The 26,245-nt window shown below is 41.2% G+C and overlaps 1 protein-coding gene across 3 annotated transcripts in view; it reads right to left on the bottom strand.

The window, feature by feature from the left end:
• LOC145978400 (netrin receptor UNC5C-like) overlaps positions 1 to 26,245 on the bottom strand; it is a 546,350-nt gene that overhangs the window by 151,263 nt on the left and 368,842 nt on the right. For 2 of the 3 annotated variants that reach the window (XM_083111023.1, XM_083111028.1), the window contains exon 7: positions 5,332 to 5,364. The exons of the other annotated variant lie outside the window; for it this stretch is intronic. In XM_083111023.1, coding sequence (XP_082967149.1) covers positions 5,332 to 5,364 — 33 coding nt within the window. The remainder of the gene's footprint in view (positions 1 to 5,331; positions 5,365 to 26,245) is intronic. 3 annotated transcript variants of the gene reach the window in all.

Below are 26,245 nucleotides of genomic sequence, written 5' to 3'. Positions count from 1 at the left end.
CAAATGTTCCGTTTGTCCAACATGGACCGGAGGTTTGGGTAGAGGGAGGGGGTAAGAGGGTGGGGACCTCCTCTCGAACGCCGGCATCCCATTGATCAAATTCCACCAGATTCTCCGAGTTCCAGCGGCGTTGCAGGAACGCATGTGAGAGGATGATTTCTAGGGGGAGTGGGATGAATCTTGTCCCGCTCTCAATCTGCGCACCGCACCCCCTCCCCCTTTCCAACCCTCATTCCTCTCTTTTAATCTCGTACACTGCAAGACACAATAACGAGACACGTATTTCATCAACAAAACAAAAGGAGAGACGGAGTGGATACGCATTCTTGCACCTGGTGTGGCCATTCCTCTGCGGAGACTATCGCAAATGCAATTCGCTATGTGTGCCCTTCGTGTGGGGCAAATTCTCAATTCTGCAAACATTCAGAGTTGCTGCTTTAAATTTTCACAGGACTTCTACACAAGGAGAAGTCTATTCAGTTTAGCCAGATGCCTCGAATGTATGGTATTCGTGGTAGCATTCAGCCAACAAGGTCTATTGTCAGTTGTGTGTGTTATGTGCTGAAATATATTTCCTTCGTTCTACTCTTGACTTGAACTTCATAAATCCACTAAACCATTGCAAACAGGTAATTCTACGCATGGTATAAATCGAGATCACAAAATTATATTTACCGAGGCAATATTGAGAAACGTCTTCACCAAAACCTTTCCGAGTTAAAAAAAATATTAGTTTCTCAAGTAGAAATCATTATATTCACATATTTACTCATATACTAGGATTGTTTGTGTAATATTTTATCCAGATGTGGGTTATTGACCCAGAATTATGAGGACAACTAAGCAACCTTGTAATCGCTCATCACTTAATATGGAAACTATGGCCTTCAAAGGGTTTTCACTGCGGGCTTTTGTTAAGTTCGTCTTGACGCTATAACCGTTGGTATTTTTCAATAAGGACATATGCCTATTTTGTAGGAAGCAGATAGCGTCTCCCTTGCTCCATTTTTACAAGGAGTTGTAATGTATCGGTGGCAATGGCTTCACAGATAATGAGTGCTGCTCGTTAAGATTATTATAGCAGTTCTTGCTATTCATGTTGTTGCTGTGTTTCCTACCACAACTGTTACTGTTGTTGGTGGTAGAGTTAATGGATATGCTCCTGATGTGGCGGTAGCTCTTTATTACCATGAGATCTTTTTCGGAGATTATCTATTGCCTTATCTAACCTAACCCTTTACCAATTCTAACACTAACTACGGCTTTTTCTCTCTTCTTAGGGTAAACTTATTTTGGCTTGTTTGCTAGATGAAGGGCTTCGAACATACGACGGATCTTTTTTATTTCGATTTTTGTTACTTAGTGTCGCTTTTCTGCCATTTTTGGCTAATCGCGACGATGATGAAATTGATGAACATGCCTAGGACGGGATTCGACCCCGGGACCCCTAGCGTCTTACCGCACTATGATAACCATTCGCCCACGGACGACATGTGAATCAAAACTGATCCAGTGCTTATTACATTTCTCTACCATGCCATGGTGCAGTTTTTTTTTTACATTTCCGTCGTAGATTCAATCCTCACCAACAGCAAAACGCGCAATAGATCTACTGAAAACGGGAGATGAAGTGCTCTCTCGAAAAGCAGTGTTAGAATTGGTAAGATAATATGAGACAATGAATCTTCAATTCATATTGTATGGTAATGAGGTTCCTGATGTTACTGTGGTGGCTTGTGAACTTAAATTACTATCCCAAGTACCTACTTAACCTTAGCCCAATCTGAGATACTTGACCATGTAGAAAACGAAGGTTTTACTAACAGTTAACATTGACAAAGGTCAGCAGTCAGCCAATACTGTGCTAGTCTGTAATGGTTGTCGGGCGTTACAATCATTAGACTGTGGGCTTAGAAAACAGCTTCCTGTATATCTCAGTGGGAGAAACTTATAAGGAAAGCTGTAAAGTTGCTCCATTCTTCCTCCAGTAATTAAGAGAAGCCCTCCTTGACGCCAGAGCAATGCCTTTGAGTGGTCTGTCTCCTTCGGAAGCCTTTGCACTTAATCGTGTTCTAGATCCCTTTTGGCATCTTCAGAGGAGCGGCTTACGATTCGCCACGGCTGCTGAAATGGTGGAAAGGCCATGAAATTGACAACCAAAGGCCTCTTCTAATGCGAACGTCACTCGGATTCTTTTGCCTCGCGCTTCCGTGAAATATCTCGTTCCTCTCCAGCCACTGGATCATGACGAAATTGACATCGCCAAGTCCCACACTCGATCTCTCTCTCTTGACTGGCGCCGTTCTAGCACCGCTGTTCAAGAATCTCTCAAACTGTCCCACGATGCCAAACCTACAATTAGATCTCTGCATGACATAATTTGTTACATGTCAAACAACTACTAACTGGTTTGCAGGAATGCGGAGGTTAATCTATACAGTGAATATCAATTGACTTTGGATCAGCAGTGTATAGGATAACTTACCAATTTTGACAATTGATTATTTCTTATCTATTGAAATGAATGGCAATATTTTGTGATTACTCTTGCGAAGAAAAACTCACTTATAACGGAATGTGCAAAATAACCGTAGCTGTCAATTTGTATTCTCTTTACTTTTCGTCTCTTTTCTTGTACTTTTGGCTTATCGTGACGATGAGGATCAGTTATGAGTAGATACAGTTTACGAACACCCATGTCCGGACTGGGAATCGAACCTGGAACCTTCAAAGACGAGATTGGTAGTCAGCCAGTCAACCCTTGTGAGAAAACGAGGTGACAAATTTTAATAAGGCTCAGCATTCCAATATATTTTTATTGAATTTATTTTAGTAAACCTGAATATCAACGTCTACCTCAAAAACTTCTTCTTTCATAAGGGTGGCTTTTAGGAGTTATATTAATTAATGTAATTAATTAATTAATGTAGATTCTATTGTAGCTTCCAACAAGAATTTGTTTGTCTGTAAACACAATTGAAGTTTGATTTTCGACCTTGTACAAAACGAATTCAATATGATTTGACTTCTCTTTCATTGGCTTTTTGATTGGGTCATTTTCTTCAACTAGTATTCAATGGACGCCGAAATGGGTACATTTTGTCCAGCTTGTAAGATTTCATGGGCAGATATTTCTAGGAAAGGGCCAATCCCTTTGCTTCGCCTATTTCTTGCCCTTAGTTACTCTCTTTCCCTCGCTTTCGAAGAACATTCGGAAAGAACCCTTCAACGCCATCATTCCTACTTCACATTCCGAACAACAATTTCTCTGTCGCAATACAAGCATAAACGTCCTGAAAGAACAAGAAGGAAAGACCTTGTGATTTCTTGCTTTGAACACTTCAACAGTTTAAACTTGCATGTTCTTCAACCAAATGCAGAATCCTTCCACGTTCACCCATCTAACTTTCAATAAAAACAGCGCATACGTTATGGTGAACACTGCATTTCTCGCTGTACTACTCGCACACATTTACTCATCAGCATTCTTTGTCCTTTAGTCTAATGTGAAGATTACGTGTCAGCAGGAGGTGTGTGGAGCTTTTCTAATTGAAAGTTATTATATTCTGCTGTCGAATCAACTGGGCACTGGAAGGGTATACATAAGTTCCTGTTACAGTAACTTCCTATCACATAAGGCGCAGGGCAACCAAGGACTCTACTTCTGCAAAAAAATATACGCCAAATGTAGTACTATAAAAATGCCAGTTAAGAATGGTTTGTTGCTATGCATGCTTTCGTCTTGGTCTTATAATTTGACAGTGTATTTTCAGTTCCTGGATTTCAGCTACAGTGACGCGGGTTGTAAGGGATGATCTCGTAAGGCCTCAAAATGTCAACCACACTTCGAGATAGTATATACCAGAAACTATAATTTTGCAGGCTGATGAGGCTCTGGCGACTGAAGCCACGGCCAGGATAATCCCCTGTAGGATCGTGTTGTTCTCTGTTTGTCCTTGTGTGTACTGAGTGCCTCTTTAAAGTCTTCGCTATTAACTAGGGCAGGCCCGTACCCAGGATTTTTTTTATGGAGGGGACAGATCAGTGCTTTGTGTGTGTGTGTGTGTGTGTGTGTGTGTGTTGTTCTATATATATACACAGTGGCGGCTATTTGGGGGAACCTGGAGGCAATTGACCCAAACTTTTTTGCAACTTGCCATCTTCCCCCTCCCAGGTTTTCGCACCCAAACGTCGATACTGGTCGGAAGTATTCGGATAGTTCTGAGTTTCGCAAATAAAAAAAATAAAAAAATCAGATTTACTTTATTTTCTTATACCAGAACCATTGAACGGCCACGATAATTCTATGTTCTATGTTATAAACTAATTGGGACTGGACCAACTGCCTCTCCATGCCCTCCTCCAATCGCCGCCACTGCTGGTAGCCTTTCATAAATGGTTATAAAACTAAAAGTACCAAATATCGCAGACGGCAGACTTCTGGAGACTGTCTCTCTACGCAACAAACACATTCATTTATTAAAAGACAAATCTGCAATTTTCACAGGTTTGGAAATCGTCGATGTTATTTTCGTAACTTTTTATAGGTTCACATTTAAGAATTTCATGGCTCGAGGGGTGGGGGGGCATGGTCCCCATGGCCCCTCCTCTGGGTATGGGCCTGAACTAGGGTATGGAGATTTAATCTCGGAGACAATATTCATTACATGTTAAGTAATTAGTGGTGTATTAGTTTTAAAATTGAGAGACGAAGTTTTTAACATACATATTTTGTATTACTGTTAGGAGCTGACCTGCATTTTGTTTTAGTTGAGGTGCTTGTCCCTATATTAGGTGACAGTTCTGATGCGCCCATAATACAAAAATAAATCAATCAATCAATGAAGCTACAACGACGAAATCAAATAATTTAATTGTGAATGATTAAAGGGCAAGCGACGTTGGTTTCACTTTACACTTAGATGGGCTAATCAGGACTAGATAGGCAGTTGCAAGTGGTATCCAAATCACTGTGTCTAAAATAAAAGTAAGGAGTGTGATTCATTCAATTTGAAACTTAATTTTGATTTTAAGCACTGATTTATGTAAACGTTTTGTGAGTTGCGTTCGTAGAGTTTAAAAATAGGACTTTTTAAGTACTAAAATTCCACTTTCATGTGCATACTATATCTACATAGTCAATGCAGTAAAACATAATATCTACTTCCACACATGTAGTACAAGAACTAGGAACGACACGAACAATACTGCCTTGCACATTCGGAGACTTCAATAATACCAACAGAAACAATCAAGCAAACAAAAATGAATAAAAATACAACTCTCTACGCTAGAAAGCATGCCCATTGATCACTCAGTATAGTCACTTACCAACGATGACAGTGTTTTCATTAAACACTCCTCCTGCCAGTCAGATGAAAGCAAGAAAGAGAAGAAAGAGGAAGTTAGGAGGTGTAAGAATCCACAATGTATTTTACACATATTTCCAATCTTTTGATTAAGAGGATTTCTCGGGTAGAAAACCATGAGTTTCGGAGGAATAATTTCCAACTCACGTGGTTTTTAACTTAAGAAAAACTCTTCATCGTCCGTCTCCAGGGCAAAATTAATATAGACTTTAAAAACATTCTGCTTAAAGCGAAGAGGGACAATTACGCACCAGGCATGCATTTATTCCAATATCGTCGGAATGAGCAATGCTACTAAAAAGATCTTCGGCAGAAATGAAGAGTATGAATTTCTCCCCATGTGGCAAGTGGAAGCGGTTTCCTAAGTTGATTATTAAGCCTTATACGATTTTTGAAAAATATGATGAATTAGTATTTACCGAATCCCATGTATTCCTTATGGGACATCAACTTCAACTTCAAGTTACGGCTCATCAAATGGGAGTTTCGACTTTTCCTACTGCTATGACATAGTTCTACGTGTCCTTTTTCCGTCCATGTACTTTTCTACGTCATCGGATGTTTGATATTCCCGAGAGAACGAATAAAATAATGGTCCCATAAGCCTAGTGCATTTCTCCTTGCCTCCTACGGCCATCCTGGCAGTGTTGCCAAACCTGATGTGCATAATAGAGCTAAATTTCTCCATTCATATAGCTAAAGAGGACTTTCAAGGAGCTAGATTAACGAAGGCTGCATAAAGTGCCTACTAGGGTAATTTTAGTTGTCAGAGGGGTAGGGGTGCTGCTATTACCGTTAGCTTTAAAGTGATGGCCGCCTAGATTTGGCGGCATCACCCATCTCAACAATCCAATGATGTTAATATAAAATCGAAAATAAAGGGTTCCCGGATAAGAAAATTGTCATCTTCATCTTAGCCACAGCGCTATATATAAAAATACATGGGGGAGGAAACAAAAGGTGGGTGACGCAGCCTATAGCTATACGAATATCACGTCACGTGCAAAATGTACACTCATGGCAAAAGTTGGTATTTTTGGGCCGGAGCCAGTGGTGGCATCATGGTGGGACAGAGGGCGGGTGCCACAGTTCACAGTCAAACGAGTGCACGAAAGAGCCAGATTTGGCTCCAAAAGAGCGAAGTTGGCAACAGTGATCAGCAGCTGCCCCAGCAAGAAAGTCCAAGGGGAAATTGTCCCTCCTCGCCTTAACCAGGAAAAGTACTTCAAAAAATTTACTAGGATTTGACTACAGAAAAAAGTGTAACGGGTGAAAATTTGAAAGCATGTGAACACAGTTCCATTATCCGTAAACCTGGAGATCCATATCTTCTGCCTATGGTTAGAATTCTAAGTGGGGAATCGGTGGATCGACGTGGAGTCAAATCTAGGATTCTGATAACTCTCCCAGAAGCAGAACATCTTTCACCAGACAGGTAATAGCCACTTTCACACGGGAACGCTGCTCCACTTTTCTATACGTTCATCTTCGAACTATGCTTACAAAAACAGAAAGTTTGCTAATGGTTGTATTGCAACCAGTGAACATAGATGTTATCTAATGGTGGCATTAAGAATATGTACTACAAGCTTTCAATCATACAGTTCGGGAAAAACTTAAGACACTCGGACCTTACCTGCCTCCCAATATTGACACGTGACCACCACTCGAGACACCAATGTTGCAGATTCCTGTAAGTACGGTTGTTATAGGTCCAGCAACCCATATTCTAATGGGTTGTTTTGGGTTCCGTAACAGGACGCGAACCTTTATTCTCGCACAGTTTAAAATCGGTTGGAGTTACGTATTGTTTCATCTCAATACGGAACTTTGACTTTATTTAAAATGCTCCGGGAAAAAGTTCCTGGACCCCATTTAAATTAATCCGGAAAAAAAGTTCCTGGACCGAATACTTGACAGATAAAGAGTTTTTTTACGGTCCAGAACCTATTTCTCTCCTGGACCGGAATTCACTTTATTTAAAATTTCTGGACCCCTTCAGACCCTTTGTACATGATCATGTACATCACTTTTATTATTTTTTTAATGCGTGATGGCGAATGTTTCAGCATTTGATTCTGTTTCCGCATGATTTTGTACATTTAGTCTGCTGAGAAATCGCTAAGCTACTGCCACCTGGTATCACCGACAGAAAATGGAGAGTAAATAGCAATGATGGCGGGAATAGCTGACGACATTGAAGGTAAGTTTGGTTTGAGTTGGTGTTTTAAGTCCACTTTATGCACAGTAAGGCTAATCGGGGCTACAGTTTAAAGTGGGATCCGAACCACTTGTGCCTCCACCGGGTATCGAACCCGGGACCCCTCGATTACAAGGTAAGGACGCTACCACTGCGGCATGGGGGAGGCCCTTGAAGGTAAGTGTCCTACAATTTGTTTCACTGCGAGGTAGATTTAGATTAGATTATGTACATGCCAAAAATGTACGGATATGTTTTCAGAAAAAATAAATGTTGTTGATTTTGCAACCAGAGCATCTCTTATAGCTATATTTCACCCCCAAAAATGTTTTTTTTCGTTATTGAAAAGAAATCAGTTAATTAACAAGCCTGTCTGTAAGGAGGGCGTCATTGTAACGACTGTTTTCTGATGTGATTTTTGGCACCGAGCCACAAGCGTGTTGCAGCGCTGATAACATACGTTCTGTCCTGGAAATCTCTGGAGCAAGGGAACAAAACAAAATCCTCTGCGCGAGTAGGTTGATTGATTAATTGAATTGACTTATTTTACTTCGCTTTTTGTGCCACTTTTGGCTAATTTGCGAAGATGGGAATGAGTGATGACATGATGAACATGATGAATGGACACTCACAAACATCCATGCCCAGGCCGGGATTCGAACATGTGACCCCTGGCGTCGCACCGCGATGTGCTAACAACTTCGCCACGGGGGCTGGCTCTGCGCAAGTAGAACTTGACAGGGCACCAGCAATGAGCGCATGATAGGGAAATACGTGAACGGGGTGGGGGATATGTGGCTGCAGCTACCAGCCGTTTGCAGCAGCGCGCACTGCTTTGTTCCGTTCATTCCCTTTCTCTACCGTTAAGGAGAATTCACACAGAGGAAATCACCAATAAAATGCATGCTTGTGCGGTGTGCTACGGTGTGAAACGTCCTTATGTGCGGGTTTGGTCCACAGCTTCCCGAGACAGAGTGTAGCCCCAAACTATTTCTCTCCTTCTCTCTCTCTCTCTCTCTCTCCCTCCCTGCCTATCCCTTACTCCCTCTATTTAACCCTGTCACCCTCTTAGAACATATGGGAGAGGAATCTTTCCGAGTTTCTCATATTTTCCAGGGGTGTTTGTTTATCGATATCTACTAGTATGTACAAGATTTTCAGTGTTGCCATATTTACGAGACAAAACAATACTTTCCATGACTTATATGTCTGTCTGTGTATGTGTGTATGTCGAAAGGAAACAAAGGTGATTATTGACTCGTCCTGTTACATCATAAAACACCGGTGCTCGGTAATTAAAATCTGTTGGCATTAAAATAACAAACACGAATGCACACAGATGCAGAGAGAATATGCAACATGCATGAACTTTGCAGATGATACAACCGTATTTTTGCATCTCGCCGGCAGAATTGCATTTGCGGCGCATCAAGGCGCACGGACTGTCATTTCACGCTCAGTTACTTGCTCGCTGCGATACAAAATGAGAGTCGCATACCAGGCCAAATCAACCTCATCAATCCAACAATCAGTGCATAAAACGCCGTGCCATATTCAATATAATTCGCGTCCTCAGTTTCAAAGCTGACGTCATGCAGTTGCACGAGCTCTTAATTGACTTCCCGATACTGGCTCAGGTGCGCCGCGGGAGGGACCCAAGCATTTAATTGTACGCAAATGCGTTTGTTCTGTCGTGCCGGAAGGGGTGAGGTGGGGTGGCCGTGCAAGTCAAGGAAAAAACATTTGTTGTCGAAAATGCGAATGACGCGTCCAAGGCTGTGCCCTGGGCGGAATCGAAGTTGGCTGTAGAGAGCACCGGAAGTGAGTTTATGAGACTCCTCTGGACAGAGTACTATTTTGTCGTATGTCCATATGCACCAACTCTTCTGTTCGTATGCACCAACTCTTTTATCCGTATGCACCAAATCTTCAGGAGAACCGATTGAAGTTGGATTTATATAAATACGCTACACGATTTTCACAAACAATTTATTAATGTTGATAATTCACAGTACTTGACATCCAGATTTATTGCTTCGGAAGGTGATGTATTAACAAACGCGATAATGCCATCATCTCATTTCCGACGAAAAGTGGAGATCCGACGAAACAGTATTCAGCCGGCGATATGATGTTCTAATTGGACAAATACAGACTATGTTTGAGTATGAATCTTTGCCTTCAGTCCACCAAATTCACAGATGGGCTCATCGGGACTGGACCTACAGTTAAAAATGGGATCCGAACCACAGGATATCAAGCCTGGGACCCCTTTAGTACAACGACGTAACCAATACGTTATCGGCGACATTCCCAATGCAGACTCCTTTGCCTACATATAATTATTCAGATGTTGTGTCCTGTATAATAGAAACCAATTTGTATCGCAACGTTGCATTTGTCGATTCCATAAAAATGTCACGCTTCGCGACTGGTTCGTATATACCTAACGTGGCTATAGTGGAACCACAAGGAAAGAAACCTGCGCAGACCCCATCGCGCTGGTGGGTGGGGGGAAAAGACAGGAGGAAGGAGCCTTCAGAGCGGCCAACGTCAGTGTTGCCAGACCTATTGATTTCTCGGTAGGATTCCATAATAAACTATTGGTATGGCACCTCCGGCCTCCGACGGCCTGCTCAAAAACAAGTTTCCTGGTCACCTTACTTGAACATGGAGGGGAGAGTGGAACTCCACTCAGCCATGAAAAGTGCTGTTTGAACTGTGAAATTATGCCAAACGATGTGCTAGGACATTATTATTATTTTATTACTACATTACCATGGGCGCCCGGAAGGGGGGGGGGCGTGCCCCCCCTGGAAAATGAAAGTCAACCAAAAATTATATATTTTTCACATATAATTTCATTTCAGCTGCAATAATGTGTGTTAATTATTGCATGAATATGATACATTGAAATTTAAGCAATGTTTTTTGAGGGAACAACACTATTATTGGAGAAAATGTGCCTTCTTTGCACCCCTGGAAAAGAAATACCTTCCTTGACCCTGCCTGGAAAAATCCTGCGGACGTCCATGTACGCACATTACTATTTTTAGATGGTTGTATTTTATCCCACCCGAAAATCTATTTCTATTTTAGTTATTTTACGTCGCTTTTGTGCCTCTACGGGTAAGTACGACAACAAGGATGAATGAAAAACTGATGAAATGAATGAAGTGACACAAACACAGTGAAACGTCCTTGCCTTACTAAGTAGAAATACTGACTTCGTAGCGTGGGCAAATTATTTTATATATGTATGTGTGTGTGTGTGTGTCTATTATATATTAAATACAGCAACATACAGACAGCATAACTGACGAATAAAGCATGTGTTAATAACAAGAAATTTGCTAGAGAACGAAGCGGCATAGTTCAATTACTAAGGAAATAATGCATCCCCTCCCCCGTAGTTGCTTGGAACTTTCATCGGCTTCAAAATACTTAATTTTCTATCCTTAATATACTATTCTATACTTAAATACTTAATTTTCTACAAAATTATATAGCGGCATTTACGTCCAGAAGGAAGTGCAAGGATGGTCGCCACCCCCTCCCCTTCTGGAAAATGAATGTTGACATAAAAGTACCTATTATTTCACACTATGAGTTGATTTCAGTCACTGTAATTAACATCCATTATTATAATAGGGATGTAGGAACGTGATAATTTCAAACTCAAGTGGTGTTTTCTGAGAGGGCAACATTATACGGGGTAATATGCCTCGTTTACCCGCCTGATAAAAATACATTGTTTCCCCCTCGCTGGAAAAAATCCGCAGACATCCTCTTGCCCCCCCCCCCCCCCCCCATTGCGCACGCCTATGCCGCCCCCGAGAAGGTCGATCATCGGATTTTGTAGCAGATCTTCTGGTTTCCCAAGGAAGAATCTCCCGATTTTTTCAAGTCTGACCTGGCAACACTGCCCCGAGCACCGATAACGGCAGGCAAGATGCGCGAACGCTTTGGACGGAAGGTTTTTTTCCTTGTGGTCGAGCTATACTAAAACGATCAGTGCCTTAATATGAATTGAAGACAATTCATACAAATGAAAAGAAATTATCTGAAACGTATATATTTGTAATTATATTCATTAATTTCATGTGCAAATTACTGTATTCTTCGATAGTGATTTCGTGCGAATTATGTAATCTTAATTTTCACACAAATAAAAGCTATTTTGTGCTGCTATCTATGAATGAAAGTTTCAGTTGTCCGTAATGGTTGGTTGTAATTTTCTTGGATTGTGAAAGAAATTCCACCCAATCTCCCAAACACCCTTAATGGTTTCTCTACTCAGGGATTGTTTTCTGTTTGCTATGTTCTTCCGTAGCTGGCGCTGTTTAAAAATAACGTCCCAGCAAATTTAAGTGGACTCTGTTAATGGTTTCCCTCTTAAACTGTCAATTTCTTCCTCACTTTTTCCTCAGGTTCTAACAAGCATTGCCACATGGCTCCGAACTCTCCAATATAGCCAACGTAGACATTTTTTTTAAAAAAAATCTTATTTTCTTATGTTGAGATGTTAGTTAAAGAAATAATTGCTGTTAAACAATGCTGATAATCGTTAAGAGGAGACGCAAACAACATGGACAATTCAATTAAGTTGTCTGGAGAACGCGATAAACGATATTAAACTCATTGTTCGCTCTGCCACTTCTGGTTAAACACGACGATGAGGATAAGTGATGTTATGATGAACTGACACAAATGATACCCATGCAGGGATTCGAACCCAGAACCCCTGGCTATCGTAGCGCGCTGTGTTACCTACTCCGCCGCGGATATCGAGTTATGTATTGTTGCGTTACAGCTAATGACCACCCTGCGTCCCACACTGAAGTATTCGAAAGCGGTTATTAAAAAAATGTAAGTCACGCAGTTCAGTGGTTTCCGAATAGAGTTCGGGTGAATCCTTGATTGTTACTTTTCATAAAGGTCACGTATTTCTTACACTCTTTTTTCCAGTGTCCTTAGATCGCTCCCGTCGCAGTTACCTAATGACATAGAGATGTGACGTCGATGTCTTCAAAAATTGTCAGTTATTCAGCAAAAGATCTAATTTAGAAATACGAGGCGAAAGGAATGAATGACAAGTCTCGTACTACCTGCCTCTCTCTCGTCTTTGTCTTCCAGTCCTTTGTGATGTTCAGCAAGCCACATTATCAAGCAATTTTGATTTCGGTGGAATTTTCATGTACAATCACCGGCAATAAAAAATGGGACGCCTAGATCCTGAAATACTTGCTTCCATGCAAGTGTGTTGCCGAACGCTACGGTGATAAGTGAATTGTAATAATACATTTTTAATGGCGTCGCCGTAGATCTGGGCAACGCACATAACACCTTGCAGGGAAGCGAGCATTTCAGGATCTAGGTGTATCATTTTCATTGCCGGAGACTGTACGTGAAAATTCCGCTGAAATCAAAATTGCTTGATAACGTGACGCCTAACGGGGATATGGTACGTGAAACACTGCCAGGATAACCCTCTGCTGTTGTGGTGTACTGTTTGTGGTTTTTCCTTTCGCTATTTTCATCTCCATCGTCGCGATAAATCAAAACTGGAAGATCATACTGAATTCAGATGCAAAGCACACTAAAATCTCGAAAGAACAGCGGATCTAGCCGACCGCCGTGGTTAGCGCAACGCCCTACGACGCCAGCGTTCACGGGTTCGAATCCAGCCTGGGCATAGGTGTTCTTCGTGAGTGTTCCTTCATAAATTTCATCATATCGTCACTCATCCTCATCGTCGCGAATAGTCAAAAGTAGCAGAAAAGTGACGCGAAATAACAGAAATCAAATCAAATCGAAAGAAAGTTTACACTCCTCGATGATGCAGTGGTAAAACTGTCAAGAGTTCGATTCGAGAAAAACGTCGAGTCCGGATTAGTCCCGGGTTCGAATCCCGGCCTGGGCATGTGTGTTCTTTGAAATGGTCCCTTCATCAATTTCATGACTCATCCACATCTACGCGATTAGCCAAAAAGTGGCAGAATAGCGAAGTAAAATAAACCGTAACAATCAATCAGCGCATCATAACATAAAGTGGACTTAAACGTTGAAAAAAAAGTGAAACGAGACTCTCGGTCACTAAGTCTCGTTTTCATCTCGATATTTAGAAAAGCCGGTCTCGTTCACAGTTTCATCTCGTTACCAACCGAACTGCATCACCTCCTTCAAAATGCATTACCTCTGCGCCCAAATTAACCCCTTCCTTTCCGGGACTCGGAACTAGTTGGTGTGCCATGATGAAGCGAGCCTTACTACACAACCCTGCTCCTAGAAGATGACCAAATATTTGCTCTCCAGTGAGTCACGACCTGGCGAAATAACGAAGCAGCCGAGGCCTGGATGAATGGCTCCTCTGTTATGACTGTTTACCCCTCGCGGATGATACCCAACCTGTCAAGAGAGCAGAGTCACCAATTTACCTCCAACGGGGTTCTTGGGCGTCCATCAGAGGATCCGGTGACATCACGGTCTCATCCATCAGGCCACAACTCATCCTGCACAATTAACTGGACACCATCTCACCGCTGACAGCCATTGGCTGTACAACATCATTTCCGTGGCTCGTGATTACCGAACAGCGGTTCGATGGGTTTTAACCCCCCCCCCGGGTATCGGTTGGACGTTATCTCCTCTCTGGAGATAGTTTGGTTCAGCATATTTCGCGTGCGGAAGTTACCTCCATGCCGTAGAGCTGTGGATATCAGGCTTTTTGCCATGAAACCTGTTTCAGTATTTTAAATATTTTTTTCTTGGTTTCTCAGTTTAATAATTTGTTTTGGAGTTTTTACTTTTGTCTTCAGTTTACTTTTAAAATCCGTGTTTTTTTTTAAAAAAATCCAAACTTTAAACAATCAAATAATTTAAAAATAACTCCTACACAACATGGGAAGAAATGACCGTTGGCTGCTTCGCTATCGCTATCGAAGGTTCCGGGTTCGAGTCCCGCAATTCAAGATCGTCGTGATTAGCCTAAAGTGGCAGAGAAGTGACATAAAATTTTAAAAATAAAGATTTTAAAAATCCTTGTCTTACTTTCACGAATCTACACCAAAACAAGATATTTACATAAAAATTCGTACCCAGAAGATTCCAAAGTAGACATAAATAATGGTTTGCTGTCACAAAAAGAAAATCGTACCCGTAAAGGTCCATAACTAGTCTTAAAAGTCTTGTAATAATGCTGTTGTTAGACAAAATTCGTATCCATAATGTTCTGAATGTATCTTAAATGTTAGCGAACAGTAGACAACGCTGTTGTTACGAAAAATCGTATCCATAAGGTTCCAGATTAGACTAAAAAGTCTTACTGACAGTAAATGACACCGCTGTTACAAACAAAAAGTTCTGAATTACTATTAAAAGTCTTATTGACAATAAACAAGACTGCTGCCACATCAACAAAAAAAAATCTCACCCACAAGGTTTTGAATTAGTCCTCAAAACTTACTGACAGTAAAAGCGCCTGTTACAATGTGATGGAAATCTTATGCTGGATAAATCTTAAATTACCCAATGCAATCTAATAGGCGAGAGGATGAGACATCCAGCTGGGATCCGAAAGCATTAACCGGATTCTAAATTGTCCACGGTGGATGCAACGAGGGAACGATTTTCCGGTTTTTCGACCGCGCCAACCAGAAGCCGCTCGAGCAACTATTATGCAGCTGGAATTTCAATTAGCCTTAAGAAAATTCAAAATAATTACTAGTATACACTGACGGCTGCTTCATTAAAGAGAAGTAATTAAACTGGAAAATTATATTCGTGTGAAGACAAAGAAGAGCCTTAATAACCTGGCTTAGCGCCAGGGGAGAAGGAGGAGACAAGACAGGACCAAGTATCATAATGCCATTCCTTGGGTGGATGTAATAGCGGACAATTACCCTGCAGAAAATGCTTCGGAGGATTCTCCACCGTGTGGTTTCTCCTCCGGCAGATTAGCTCCGTTATATTAAGAAGCTCTTGTATGTTTCGTGTATGGACTGCGGGAAATGTGGAGGTGGGAGGTCAGTTCCATGAGGAAAGCAGGAACTGGAGACGCTGAGATTGGCTTCAGACTTATGCTTTCTCGTTACACACGCGAAAAAGGTTTGTTTGCAGTAACCAAAAAGTAGGTGTTGGAGACAAAATAGCTGTTCATAATTTTTCACTTGCATGAATTCGCAGAGCCCATTTATTTAGAATTACCACATAATTTGATCACAATTTTGAAATTTACTAAAGCCTTCCATGCGTTTTTGTTTCTAGTTACCAAAAACCTCCATCAAATACTGTTTTTTTTTACTTCTTCTGTAAAGCAGTGTTTCCATCTGTGACCCATTGCAGTTTTATTTCGCCTACACTTACCCCCGTCGGCACCGCCATATGTCCTTACGTACTGTAAGAAACAAAAGTGGGCTGTCGTCACTAGCACCTCAGTGTTCTAATGGGGCTGCTTAACGTTAAATAGATCCCTACAACGCAAAGATACCCAAAACTGTCCATAAAAATCGGAATTATTAATTTCCACGTAATATTCACGAGGATGTAGTTTCAAATCCCACTCCAAGCCATGTACTCTGAAGTACACATTGCAAATCTTTCACTCGCAAAAATCCAGCAGATATCACGTACTTCTCCTATACAAAACCTGGTCATGCTAGAATTATTTGTTATGGTTTCTTCTAAATTCTGCGAAATACTCTGTACGGAATTAGGTAATTTTGTTTGAGTTTGTTTAAAGTCCCCTTTATGCACGTAAAGGCAAATTGGGTCTGGACCTACAGTTCAAAGTGGGACCCGGAACACTATGTGCCTCCACCAGGTATCGAACACGGACCCTTTGACGTTATCACTACACCATCGGGGAGGCACGCTTTCAACTTTGTACAACACCAAATCGGCCTAGGTGCTACGGTTTGAATCCCAATCACTAGAATGTGGCCTCTCCGAGAATCGAACTCGGGAACCCTTGATTACAAAAAAAAGTAAAGAAAGAACGTGCATGATGCTGTTGGGCACACGGGATAAATTAATTGTGCTTTAATCTCACAATTATAAAGTTCTTCATGACGAGAATATACTGGGTTGGGCTGGGATCCTGCAGTATGAACCACTAGTATACAAGTTTCAGTTTATTGCCCATTTCAAAACCTGATAATTGGTTAACACATTTCAAGCTCCACAATGCAAGCAATGGCTATCCTACACTTGAACGACCTTACAAACGTTTCTCTTTGGACAATTTAGTAGTCGTGACTTCTGAGTGTATGTCATCATTCACAACGCCAGCTCAGAAGTTGGAGGAGAAGATGGAAACCTCAAAGGGAAAGGGGAAAAAATAATATAAATTAATCGAATGCAAGGCCAGGTGGAGTTACGTTTATTAGCAGCAATTGAAACAAATTTTTACATCGCTCCCGGAGAAGGGAAACAACTTGTTCCCTGAATGGGGAGACAAGGTCGGACACAAATGACCATTCCTCTCGCGGCTAATTTATGCCGCGGAAAGCGCCATCTATCCTCTCCCTCCTTGACACGCACTATTATTATACGCACACGGATTCCCTTCCTCTGCGGCACACACTCACGCACAAACGCACCCAACGACAAAAGACGGCGCTGCTCTGTTCAACGCACACACACACACACACACACACACGTGAAACCAGACGCGTATTGTACTCCGTTTAACCGCAATGTCACGAAGAAAAATCCCTTTTCGGCTGGGTAGGTCGCCAGAAACCGCGCAGGCAGTTGTCATGGTAGTGCTAACCGCCGCTGCATTTGAGGTGGAGACCCCCTGGTGAGTTCGACCTTGCGGCAGAGTGGAGATAATTGTCATCACTGTATCGCTCTCCGATGAAAATGTGTCTTTCTCCACTAACGAAGCAAAACATCTATTTTGGGACAAGAGCTGTTGGATTGAGGCTGCTCCTAAACCTTTGGCCTGGCTCAGCAAAGTCGAAAAAACCGCTTTGATATTCAGGGAAGAGGGATTTGCCACTAGGCTATCCTAGAGGCTGCAAGTCTAGAGGTGCCGAACAAAAATGAGACGCTAGAAGGACAGAAGTGACAAAAGACCATCGACTATTAACATTCCTTAATATTATGATAATAGCAAAATAAGACAACACGTCAAGTTTTTTTTTACTTGATTATTCAATAAGGTAGAAGTGTCTAGGGTTTTTAATAACATGTTACATCATAACCCTACATTCAGAGGACACGTAACAGTGCTGGAATATAAATACTTGTTCCTCGAAGAAACGAATGTAAACATTTTGAATACCAGCAATTTTAAGAAGTGGAGGGATGTTAACGGTCGAAATCAACATTCTCAGCTCGCGGCCAGTGTGCCTACCGTAATGCAGTGTCTGTTTCATTTCTTTGGTGCGTGTGTGGTATTAGTGTAAGTGGGGCTTATAAAAGGAAAATAAGTTTAATGAATAATTTTTAATCATATGTGTCTATATTTACAAGGGTTATTAATACAGAGCATGCAATTATTAAAGTGAAGTAACATAATTAATAATAAAAATAACCCCCTGGTTGATATTCTAAATCGTCAAGCCTCCCCGATGACGCAGTGGTTGCGTCGTCGCCTTGGAATCAACGGGTGCCGAGCTAGATACCCGGTGGAGGCACATAGTGGTTCGAATAAAACTTTAAACTGTAGGTCCAGTCCCGATTAGCCTTTCTGTGCATAAAGTAGACTTAAACAACAATTCAATCAATCCAAATCTTCAAAAATTTAAATTCTAAAATTCCTTGAAGATCATACAAGTGAATCTTCGATTACGTGGACGAGACGCACAAAGGGAATTCGGTGGGTCATGTCGTGGGTTACTCTTCTGTACAAGCAATTTGTATATTACTAGAATGACTAAGCCTAATACACAAATACAGTCAGAAAAAATACAAATATTTACAAAATGACATCCCCATCTACAGAGATTGGCATGCTATAGACTTAAAATTATGGCACCATATTTAAAAATGTATATACAATATGGCGTTTTTCGTGTCGTGTCGCACAATGTGTCATAAGTAATTACAAAATGACATAATTTACAGAGATAACCCTTATTCTAGCTTCGTAATATACGCCAGTGTACGTAAGCATTTCAGCACATTTCCTTCCAAGTACATATTCAGAACCCTCCGTATTCGTTAGTCAACCTGACCTAACCTAACCTAATAATAATATTCACGGGCTCAGGTTCAAGTCCGGGTTAGCTTCACTGTACATGAAGTGAACTTGAGTCACCAAATACATTAATCAGTCAATAACAATATTGTTTCTATACTATAATTATAATAATAATACTAATAGCACTCCTAGGACTGACAACTCCTACAACCCTCCACTCTACTATCTTAGTCATACGACAGGTACCGCGAACCGGAAGTTAGGTGCAGTGAAGGCCACGAAGTCAGGTGCGCTCCAACCACTGTGCGCTTCGACAACGGCACCATCACCGAATCTTCATGTGATTTACTTTCGCTTTTTTTTTCTAGATATCTCTAATAGTTCCGTGGAGCCCTAATTGTATTTCTATGTCATATATCTAGACAGCAACGAAAGTAAACCACTCGAAGATATACTTGAATGCTCTAAAGAAATATAATTGTTTAAAATTTGGAACATCATAGAAGTTTTTCGAATGGAAATTTTCCAAAAGGACTTTGCTGGCCGAGAGCAAATATCAGCATGGTCTTAAGTGATCACCCGTTTCCGTAACGATTGAAAATTTCTCGATTTTACCCTCAGGTAAATGTCAACGTGAATATTGCTTTGAATTTTAAGAAGCGCATATACAACAATACAAGCACAACCACACCATCCCATTGCGACCATTAGTGAAACTGGATTGGACGACTAATAAAAGAACATCTAGAACTGCTACATCTTATCCTGCAATGTTGGGAAAATCACGGAAATCCAAACCGCGACAGTTGCGGAGAGGCTGCCATGTCATTAGTACAATGAAAATAATGAGGCAGAGCCCAACAAGTACTGACACTCAAATACAAACAAAAACCGCCAAGATATTGACTTGACACTTCGGAGATTACAATTGAATCGGTGAGACCAAGGAGGGAAAGATTCCACTCGACCTTACTTTCGGGAAAAAAAAAAAAAAAAAACTCATAGCAACCAAAACTAAAAGCCGAATGAAGAAACTTACAATTAAAAACTTATTCATCATAACCATAGTAACAATATTCCATAAGTGGTTTGTGTTTAAAACCTTTATTTTAGCTCTGATATGTATTCAAAGTATGCAGCTTATTTTGTTCAAAAAGTGGAATCTTTCCCTTCTTGGTCTCACCGGTTCAATTATTATTATAGAACAATAATGTAATGTTTGAAAGACAAAATTTGGGGAGGAGGTGTGGGGGTACTAATGCTAAAATCGTATAAAAATCGAACTGCATGACATAACGTACAAATAAATTGGTTCATTTTGGAACATGTGTCCTGTCTCTCGTGTTGATGAATCGCTAGAGCTCTTGCCCGTGATGCGAGCGGTGCCGGGTTAGACCACCTGTGTTAGGCTGGCTTTAGACGAAAGCATTTCCTTTAACATTTTTGCTAGCATAAATGCTATGTAAATGCTTCCAAGAATCTTGCAGCATATAGTGTTTTACACGCAAGCATTTCATGTAACATTTCGGTCAGCTTTTGCGATTACAATGTATAACATATACAGCACGAATGGCACGTTAAGTTACATCATCTATGGTGAGTGCACGGTGTTTACAATTGAAACAACTAAAATATTATTCCATACATGTACAGTAAACGTTGTACAGTATGTATTTAAGCAGCGCCATTGTTTTGTATCTAATAACGTTTTACACGAAACGTTATTCCTCTCGGTTGAATAGTTATCGGCTTTTAAAAATGTGAAGTGAGACATTATTTACATCTCACGTGGATGCCATTACATCTTCACTCGTGACCTAGAGGTCGCTTCTGATTGGTTATGCTACGGAAATAGGATCGATCCTATCCTTGAGAAATGCCATGAAATATGCCATTGCATCTGAAATGCCATAAGATTTCTCACTTTACCCGGTAGCTTTTTGGTCATGGCACAAATGTTAAGAAAAATGCTAAGAAAAATGCTTCCGTCGAAAGCGGGCCCAAGCCTCCAAAATGTCAATATTGCCCCAGCGTTAGCGGCGATGGGACATGCAGCATTGACCACGTGTCACCCAATGATACAAATCTCTTGGCAGGCCCTGCCACTAAGGCGGTTGTTGCGCGGTGGATGTTACTTTCAATTGCCTCATGAATATTCGAATTATCGCTAGAGCAACTGATTCGGGAATGTTTGGATTTCGGGAAGAGTTTTATTTTGGTTAACGTTTAAATTATCCTGAGAAAAGATTATGTATAGATTTTAAATATAATCCGGCTTTGCTGTCCAGCTCATTAAATTTTATCGTCACAGACGGTATCTATGATTATAAATAGTAACTAACTGGTCAAAATCGATAATCGATAATTGAATTTTGGATTTGAATTGTTGCTTTAAGTCCACTTTATGCACAGTTAGGCTAATCGGGACTGAACCTACAGCTTAAAGTGCGATCCGAAGCAGCATGTGCCTACATCGAGTATCGAACACGGGACCCCTTGAATACCAGGCGACAGAGTTAACACAACACCATCGGGAAGTCTACGATAATCGATAACGCACTATGGACAAGAAGAACACGCTGGGACGAGATGTGCAATACGAGAGTACTAGTCTGAAGAAATCCTTGAGATGACGTGGGTGGGGGACTTCAAGGGATGCTGCCTGGCTGGAGCCGTGGAGGGATCAAGGAAAATAGAGCAGAGGAAGGGCGAGCGGTGAATTTAAACGAGGTTAATTTAACGACTCGTTAACTGCGTGTTTACACTGTATAACTCGGTGAAATTAACCAACGCCCAAACGCCACATGCCTCTCGCGAGCAATGGGTGATGGACAAACAAGGGTAAGACCTTAATAAAGAGACGGGTGCGGAATGCACAAGCGATGCCCGGTATGGGTTACTAATAAGTCGGTGGTCTTTGTCTGCGGTTGTGGGCAACGTGAAAGCTGTCAGCGCGGCCGTCATGTTTCAACTCTTCAACGGGGTCAAATTGGACGTAGAATGTGTTTTTGTGACATTCATTGCGTCACTTTGAGTCTGTCTGTGTCCTGCGTTCTCTTCCCAGAGTTCATCACTTACCGGATAGACAAAGTCTCTCTTCACTCTATATTACTTTCACAAAATAAAACTTATCGTAAAGGGCTTCTGACTGCCTTCTGGGGGACCCGGGTCGGTTGAGTTCTGGTGGAAATATTTCCAGCATTGACCTAGAACGGAACGAGCGGCTCTGGGGTTTAACCAGCCTCTAATGAGTAGGTACTCGTGAGGCGCTCGTAAAAGGAGACCGGAGCGTGGTGCTGATTACATCTCCTCCATAAATATCTGAACTATATATATGGGGTTTTACGTCCACACCCCCATGTCTATTCATGCCATGTTGCAATGTGCAGGGAATACCTTTACCCCTTTACCCTATTCATAATGGATTCGTCCATCTCGGTTGGGTTGTCGATTCACGCTCTCGCCACCGAAGTTTCAGTTTTAAGTCCCGGCCAAAGCATGGGTGTGAATGTGCGCCACTTTTTCAGTTCCATCTAAACAGTAATCATTCTCATCAACTCGACATGTTCTTAAATTTAAGCAAGACACATCTGCAATTACACTGCTGGCAACAAAAATATTTGCTAAAAAATGCCCTTATAAAACTAAATGTCAGAGAAACACTATTCTGAGTTTGATGTTATAATGAAACAATTATAATTTACTTGCCTAGAGTCACTGAGTTAATGATTAAACTTTAAAAAAATCAAACTGTGAGAGAGGGATTTCAAAATTTTCTCTTGTTGTGCTTTCAAGTATAACTATCTTGACTGTCTCCTTGTTTGTGCAAATGCAAAGGAGATAAAATATGGATGTACAAAGTTGTACGAAAGGAAGGTTAATAAGCAATTGCCAATACAGAAATACAGGAAGGAAGGTACTCGATATATAAATTACATAGACTATATGTATATTATATGCATATACGACGGACGCGGAATCCCAAAGCTAACACCATGGCGACGTCTCTCTGTATTCAATTTTAGTTATGCAGCATGTTGTTTCTGATAGTTAATTAGCACATTGCGAATACAGTAAAACCTCGTTGATCCGGACTAATGGGGGGATAAGTTGACCGGTTTAAAGAAAGTCAGGATTGACTGAAATAACCTAAAAGAACAGTAGAACTTCCTTCAAACTCCGTTTATAGGAACAAAACACGTTTATTATGGTGTATTTAAAGGGCATAGGCCTAAATACACTATACGGTACAGTACAAAGTCTGCGGGAAACAGAATTTCATCAGTGGTTGACTGCCTATTCTTTGGGAAGTTCTTTTGTTGACTTGTAGCTAAATTTAAAATCTTGCATTCTGCTTTTTTCTTTTCTTCGTTTTGCCTGTCCGGATTAAGCGAAGTCCGGAATAACGAGGTTTTACTGTATCTATTTTTTCCCATTTTGTGACGCATTTCAAAGCATTTTTCCCCAGGGCGGAGTCACTTTGCTCGTTGAAACCCGAGGCTGTAGCCCTCCAAAACCTCTAAGAAATCCGGGCCTGCATACATGCGGCCTTCTCTCACACATTCAGGCACATCCAGAGTCCTTGATAGAGTCGACCTCAAGCTTCCGTTGTGGTAACCCGGTCACCTTGTTGTCGGTTGAGGCAATCTTACCACCAAAGATAAAAGAGTTCGAATTCCAGCCTGGGCTGGGACAATCAATTGCCATCATTGTCTATCCTCATCGTCGCGATTAACCAACAAAGGAAGGAAAGCGACGCACTATGAGAAAAATACAGCAGCATACGCACAAACAACTACGTATTAAACAGAATAGCTGCTGGCACTCGCGAGAACTGGGGCAAAGATCTGTTCAACCACTCAAGCGTACAATCATCACCCTTGACTACCCCTGTTGCTGCCTCTTCGTTTGTGTACGCGACTGCAATCTTGTTTCTCATCCCCGAGCTCCCTGAGACTTGCACGCATACACATTCACAGAGACTAAACCGTGGAGTAGTTATGAGTTGTTCATAATTATGGAAACTCGCTGCCGCATAAACTTTCCCTCGTCTTAAGTCAACTTTGACGCCGACTTCCCTCAAGGATCCTTGTCTACAGGGAAGATGGAAAAGCAACGGGAGAATCCCACAAAACCCAACTTCCCGGACAAGCACTTGCACAAATACAGCATGGAAATGCAGCCGCGCCCTCCAAAAGGCGAATTGAATAACTTCGCTTCAAGACTCTCTCTCCCTCTCCCTCTTCCTCTCCTCTGCTGGATTACGAGAGGATAGCTGCAAACAAACTTCCGGAGGGATCCGCAATATTCTTGCTGGAAGTTTGCGGAGCAGAAGGAAATTAGAAGACCCTGGTGATTGGCTTTTCAAGTCTTTATGGTCGTAGAGGAGGCCGTCTCCGCCGGGATACTGAGTAGGCAATTCAAACATTTCGCATGGATCTCATCGGGTCAAAGGGATGGCTGGATGCCAAGTGCAGGGAAGATAAGTCGAATCGAAATGAACCGAGATAGCAGCGGGAGTTATGGAGTCCGTCTCGACGCTTGCGAAACAAAGGTTGGCTAGCTTTGAATGGACGTGCGGGAAATATGGATGCTGTGTACTTCGCTCGGTCGACTAAATTGCGATTCATTCCGAGACCAGAGCGATCAACCAAGATTCACTCACTAAGGCTCGGCTGGAACTTTGGCCAACGCCAGGGCAGACATCTTCGTGTAATTTATGAAACCCAGATGCCTGTATTGTACATTTCTTCGAATCAGTTCATTTCCTTAGTTTTTCTACCTCTCTGGTTAAACGAAACGGTGAAGGTGGTGCAATATATAGAACATCAACGTCCAAAATATTTACCGTGGCTTGCCTAGGAAGTGAATATAGACCAACTATTTTCTCAGTTCGTTATGGCAAGGTTAGACTCACAAACACTAGATAAATATTTCAATTTGAATAACTTCTGCGAGTATTTAATGTTTCGTTACTTTACCGCCTTTCAACTTCTCTATAATAATCTCGATGATGATGAGCATATGAAAAAATATGATTGATGGGATAAATACTATAATACACACCACTATGAAAAATTATATTTTGAAATCTTAGAAGGAACCAAAATATTGTTACACTTAACAAATGGCTCTGATGGTTCCGAATCGCAGTTTACCACCAATTTAAACTAATGCTTTCTTGAAGAATAACTGTTTTCCACCTATTTAAACTAATGCTTGCTTGAAAAATAATAGTTTGCCATCTATTTAAACTAATGCTTTCTTGAAGAATAAGCTGGCCCCCGTGGCGGAGTGGTTAGAGCAGCGCGCTACGAAGCTAGGGGTCCCGGGTTCGAATCCTGGCCTGGGCATGGATATTTTTGAGTGTCCATTCATCAATTTCATCATATCATCACTCATCCCCCATCTTCGCAAATTAGCCAAAAGTGGCACAAAAAGCGAAGTAAAATAAAGCAAATGAATCCAATCCAAAATCTTGAAGAATAACTGTTCCTACCTATTTAAACTAATGCTTGCGTGAAGGATAACTGTTTGCCACCTATTTAAACTAATGCTTGCATAAAGAATAACTGCTTGCCACCTATTGAAACTAATACTTGCGTGAAGAATAACTGTTTTCCACTTGTTTAAACTAATGCATACATGAAGCATGATTGTTTGCTTGAAGAATGACTGTTTTCCACTTATTTTAAACTAATTCTTGCTTGAAGAATGACTGTTTGCCGCCTATTTAAACTAATGATTGCTTATCAGCACCGTTTTTTTGGTTATTAAACAATTCTTACAGAGAGCCGTTTTTAAATCCTCGATTTGATATGTGTAAAAGTCTCATTGACAGCAATAAATCTCAGACTCAATTTGAAATCAAAACAAAAATTTGACCCTTTGTCACCTTTTTTGACCAAAAAAAATACAAGAGAGTAAGAATCAATTCCGAAGAAACAAAAACATAAATCACACGGACGCAGAACAAAGAGAGAAACATTCCGTTTGAGCTGTTTATCGACTATAATCCCCAAATGGCGTAATGCATTCGTTGTCACTGGTAATTCGTTACTTCATGACTGGAGTTCTCATGTGACCATTGGACCACACAGAGAGCCCTTGCATCGGGTGCTGAACCCGCGCGTAACTCTTTCGGTTCCGTTGAGGGCAACGACAGTTTTACTGATCGTAAAAATCCTTGCGTGGGTTTTGTTTGTAAAATATTCACGCTTAGATATGTTTTATTGTTCAGACCATTTGTAGGCTCAACCAGTGTAATTTATGGCCCCCGTTTAATGATTAACAGCTGGATGTGCATCACTCAGAAGACAAAGAGAATCCATCGGAAGCTTCGGGGAATCTCAGATTTACGATAATAGAGAGGATAAATAACTCCAAACAACTTTCTGGATGAAGTAAGTGACGATATTGTGCTGTGTCGTGTTCGATTCCCCGTGAGCGCTCAGATTTCTGTGATTCCGAACCTAGGTTAGTTGCGTTTTGAAAATATATATACCAATGTGTGGATTACACACACAT

This window comes from Lepisma saccharinum, chromosome 1 (assembly GCF_977018435.1).
Source record: "Lepisma saccharinum chromosome 1, izLepSacc3.1, whole genome shotgun sequence".
In the NCBI taxonomy this organism is placed as follows: domain Eukaryota; kingdom Metazoa; phylum Arthropoda; class Insecta; order Zygentoma; family Lepismatidae; genus Lepisma; species Lepisma saccharinum.
Note: the sequence above shows the minus strand (reverse complement) of the source record. Positions and strands in the feature narration are given on the sequence as shown.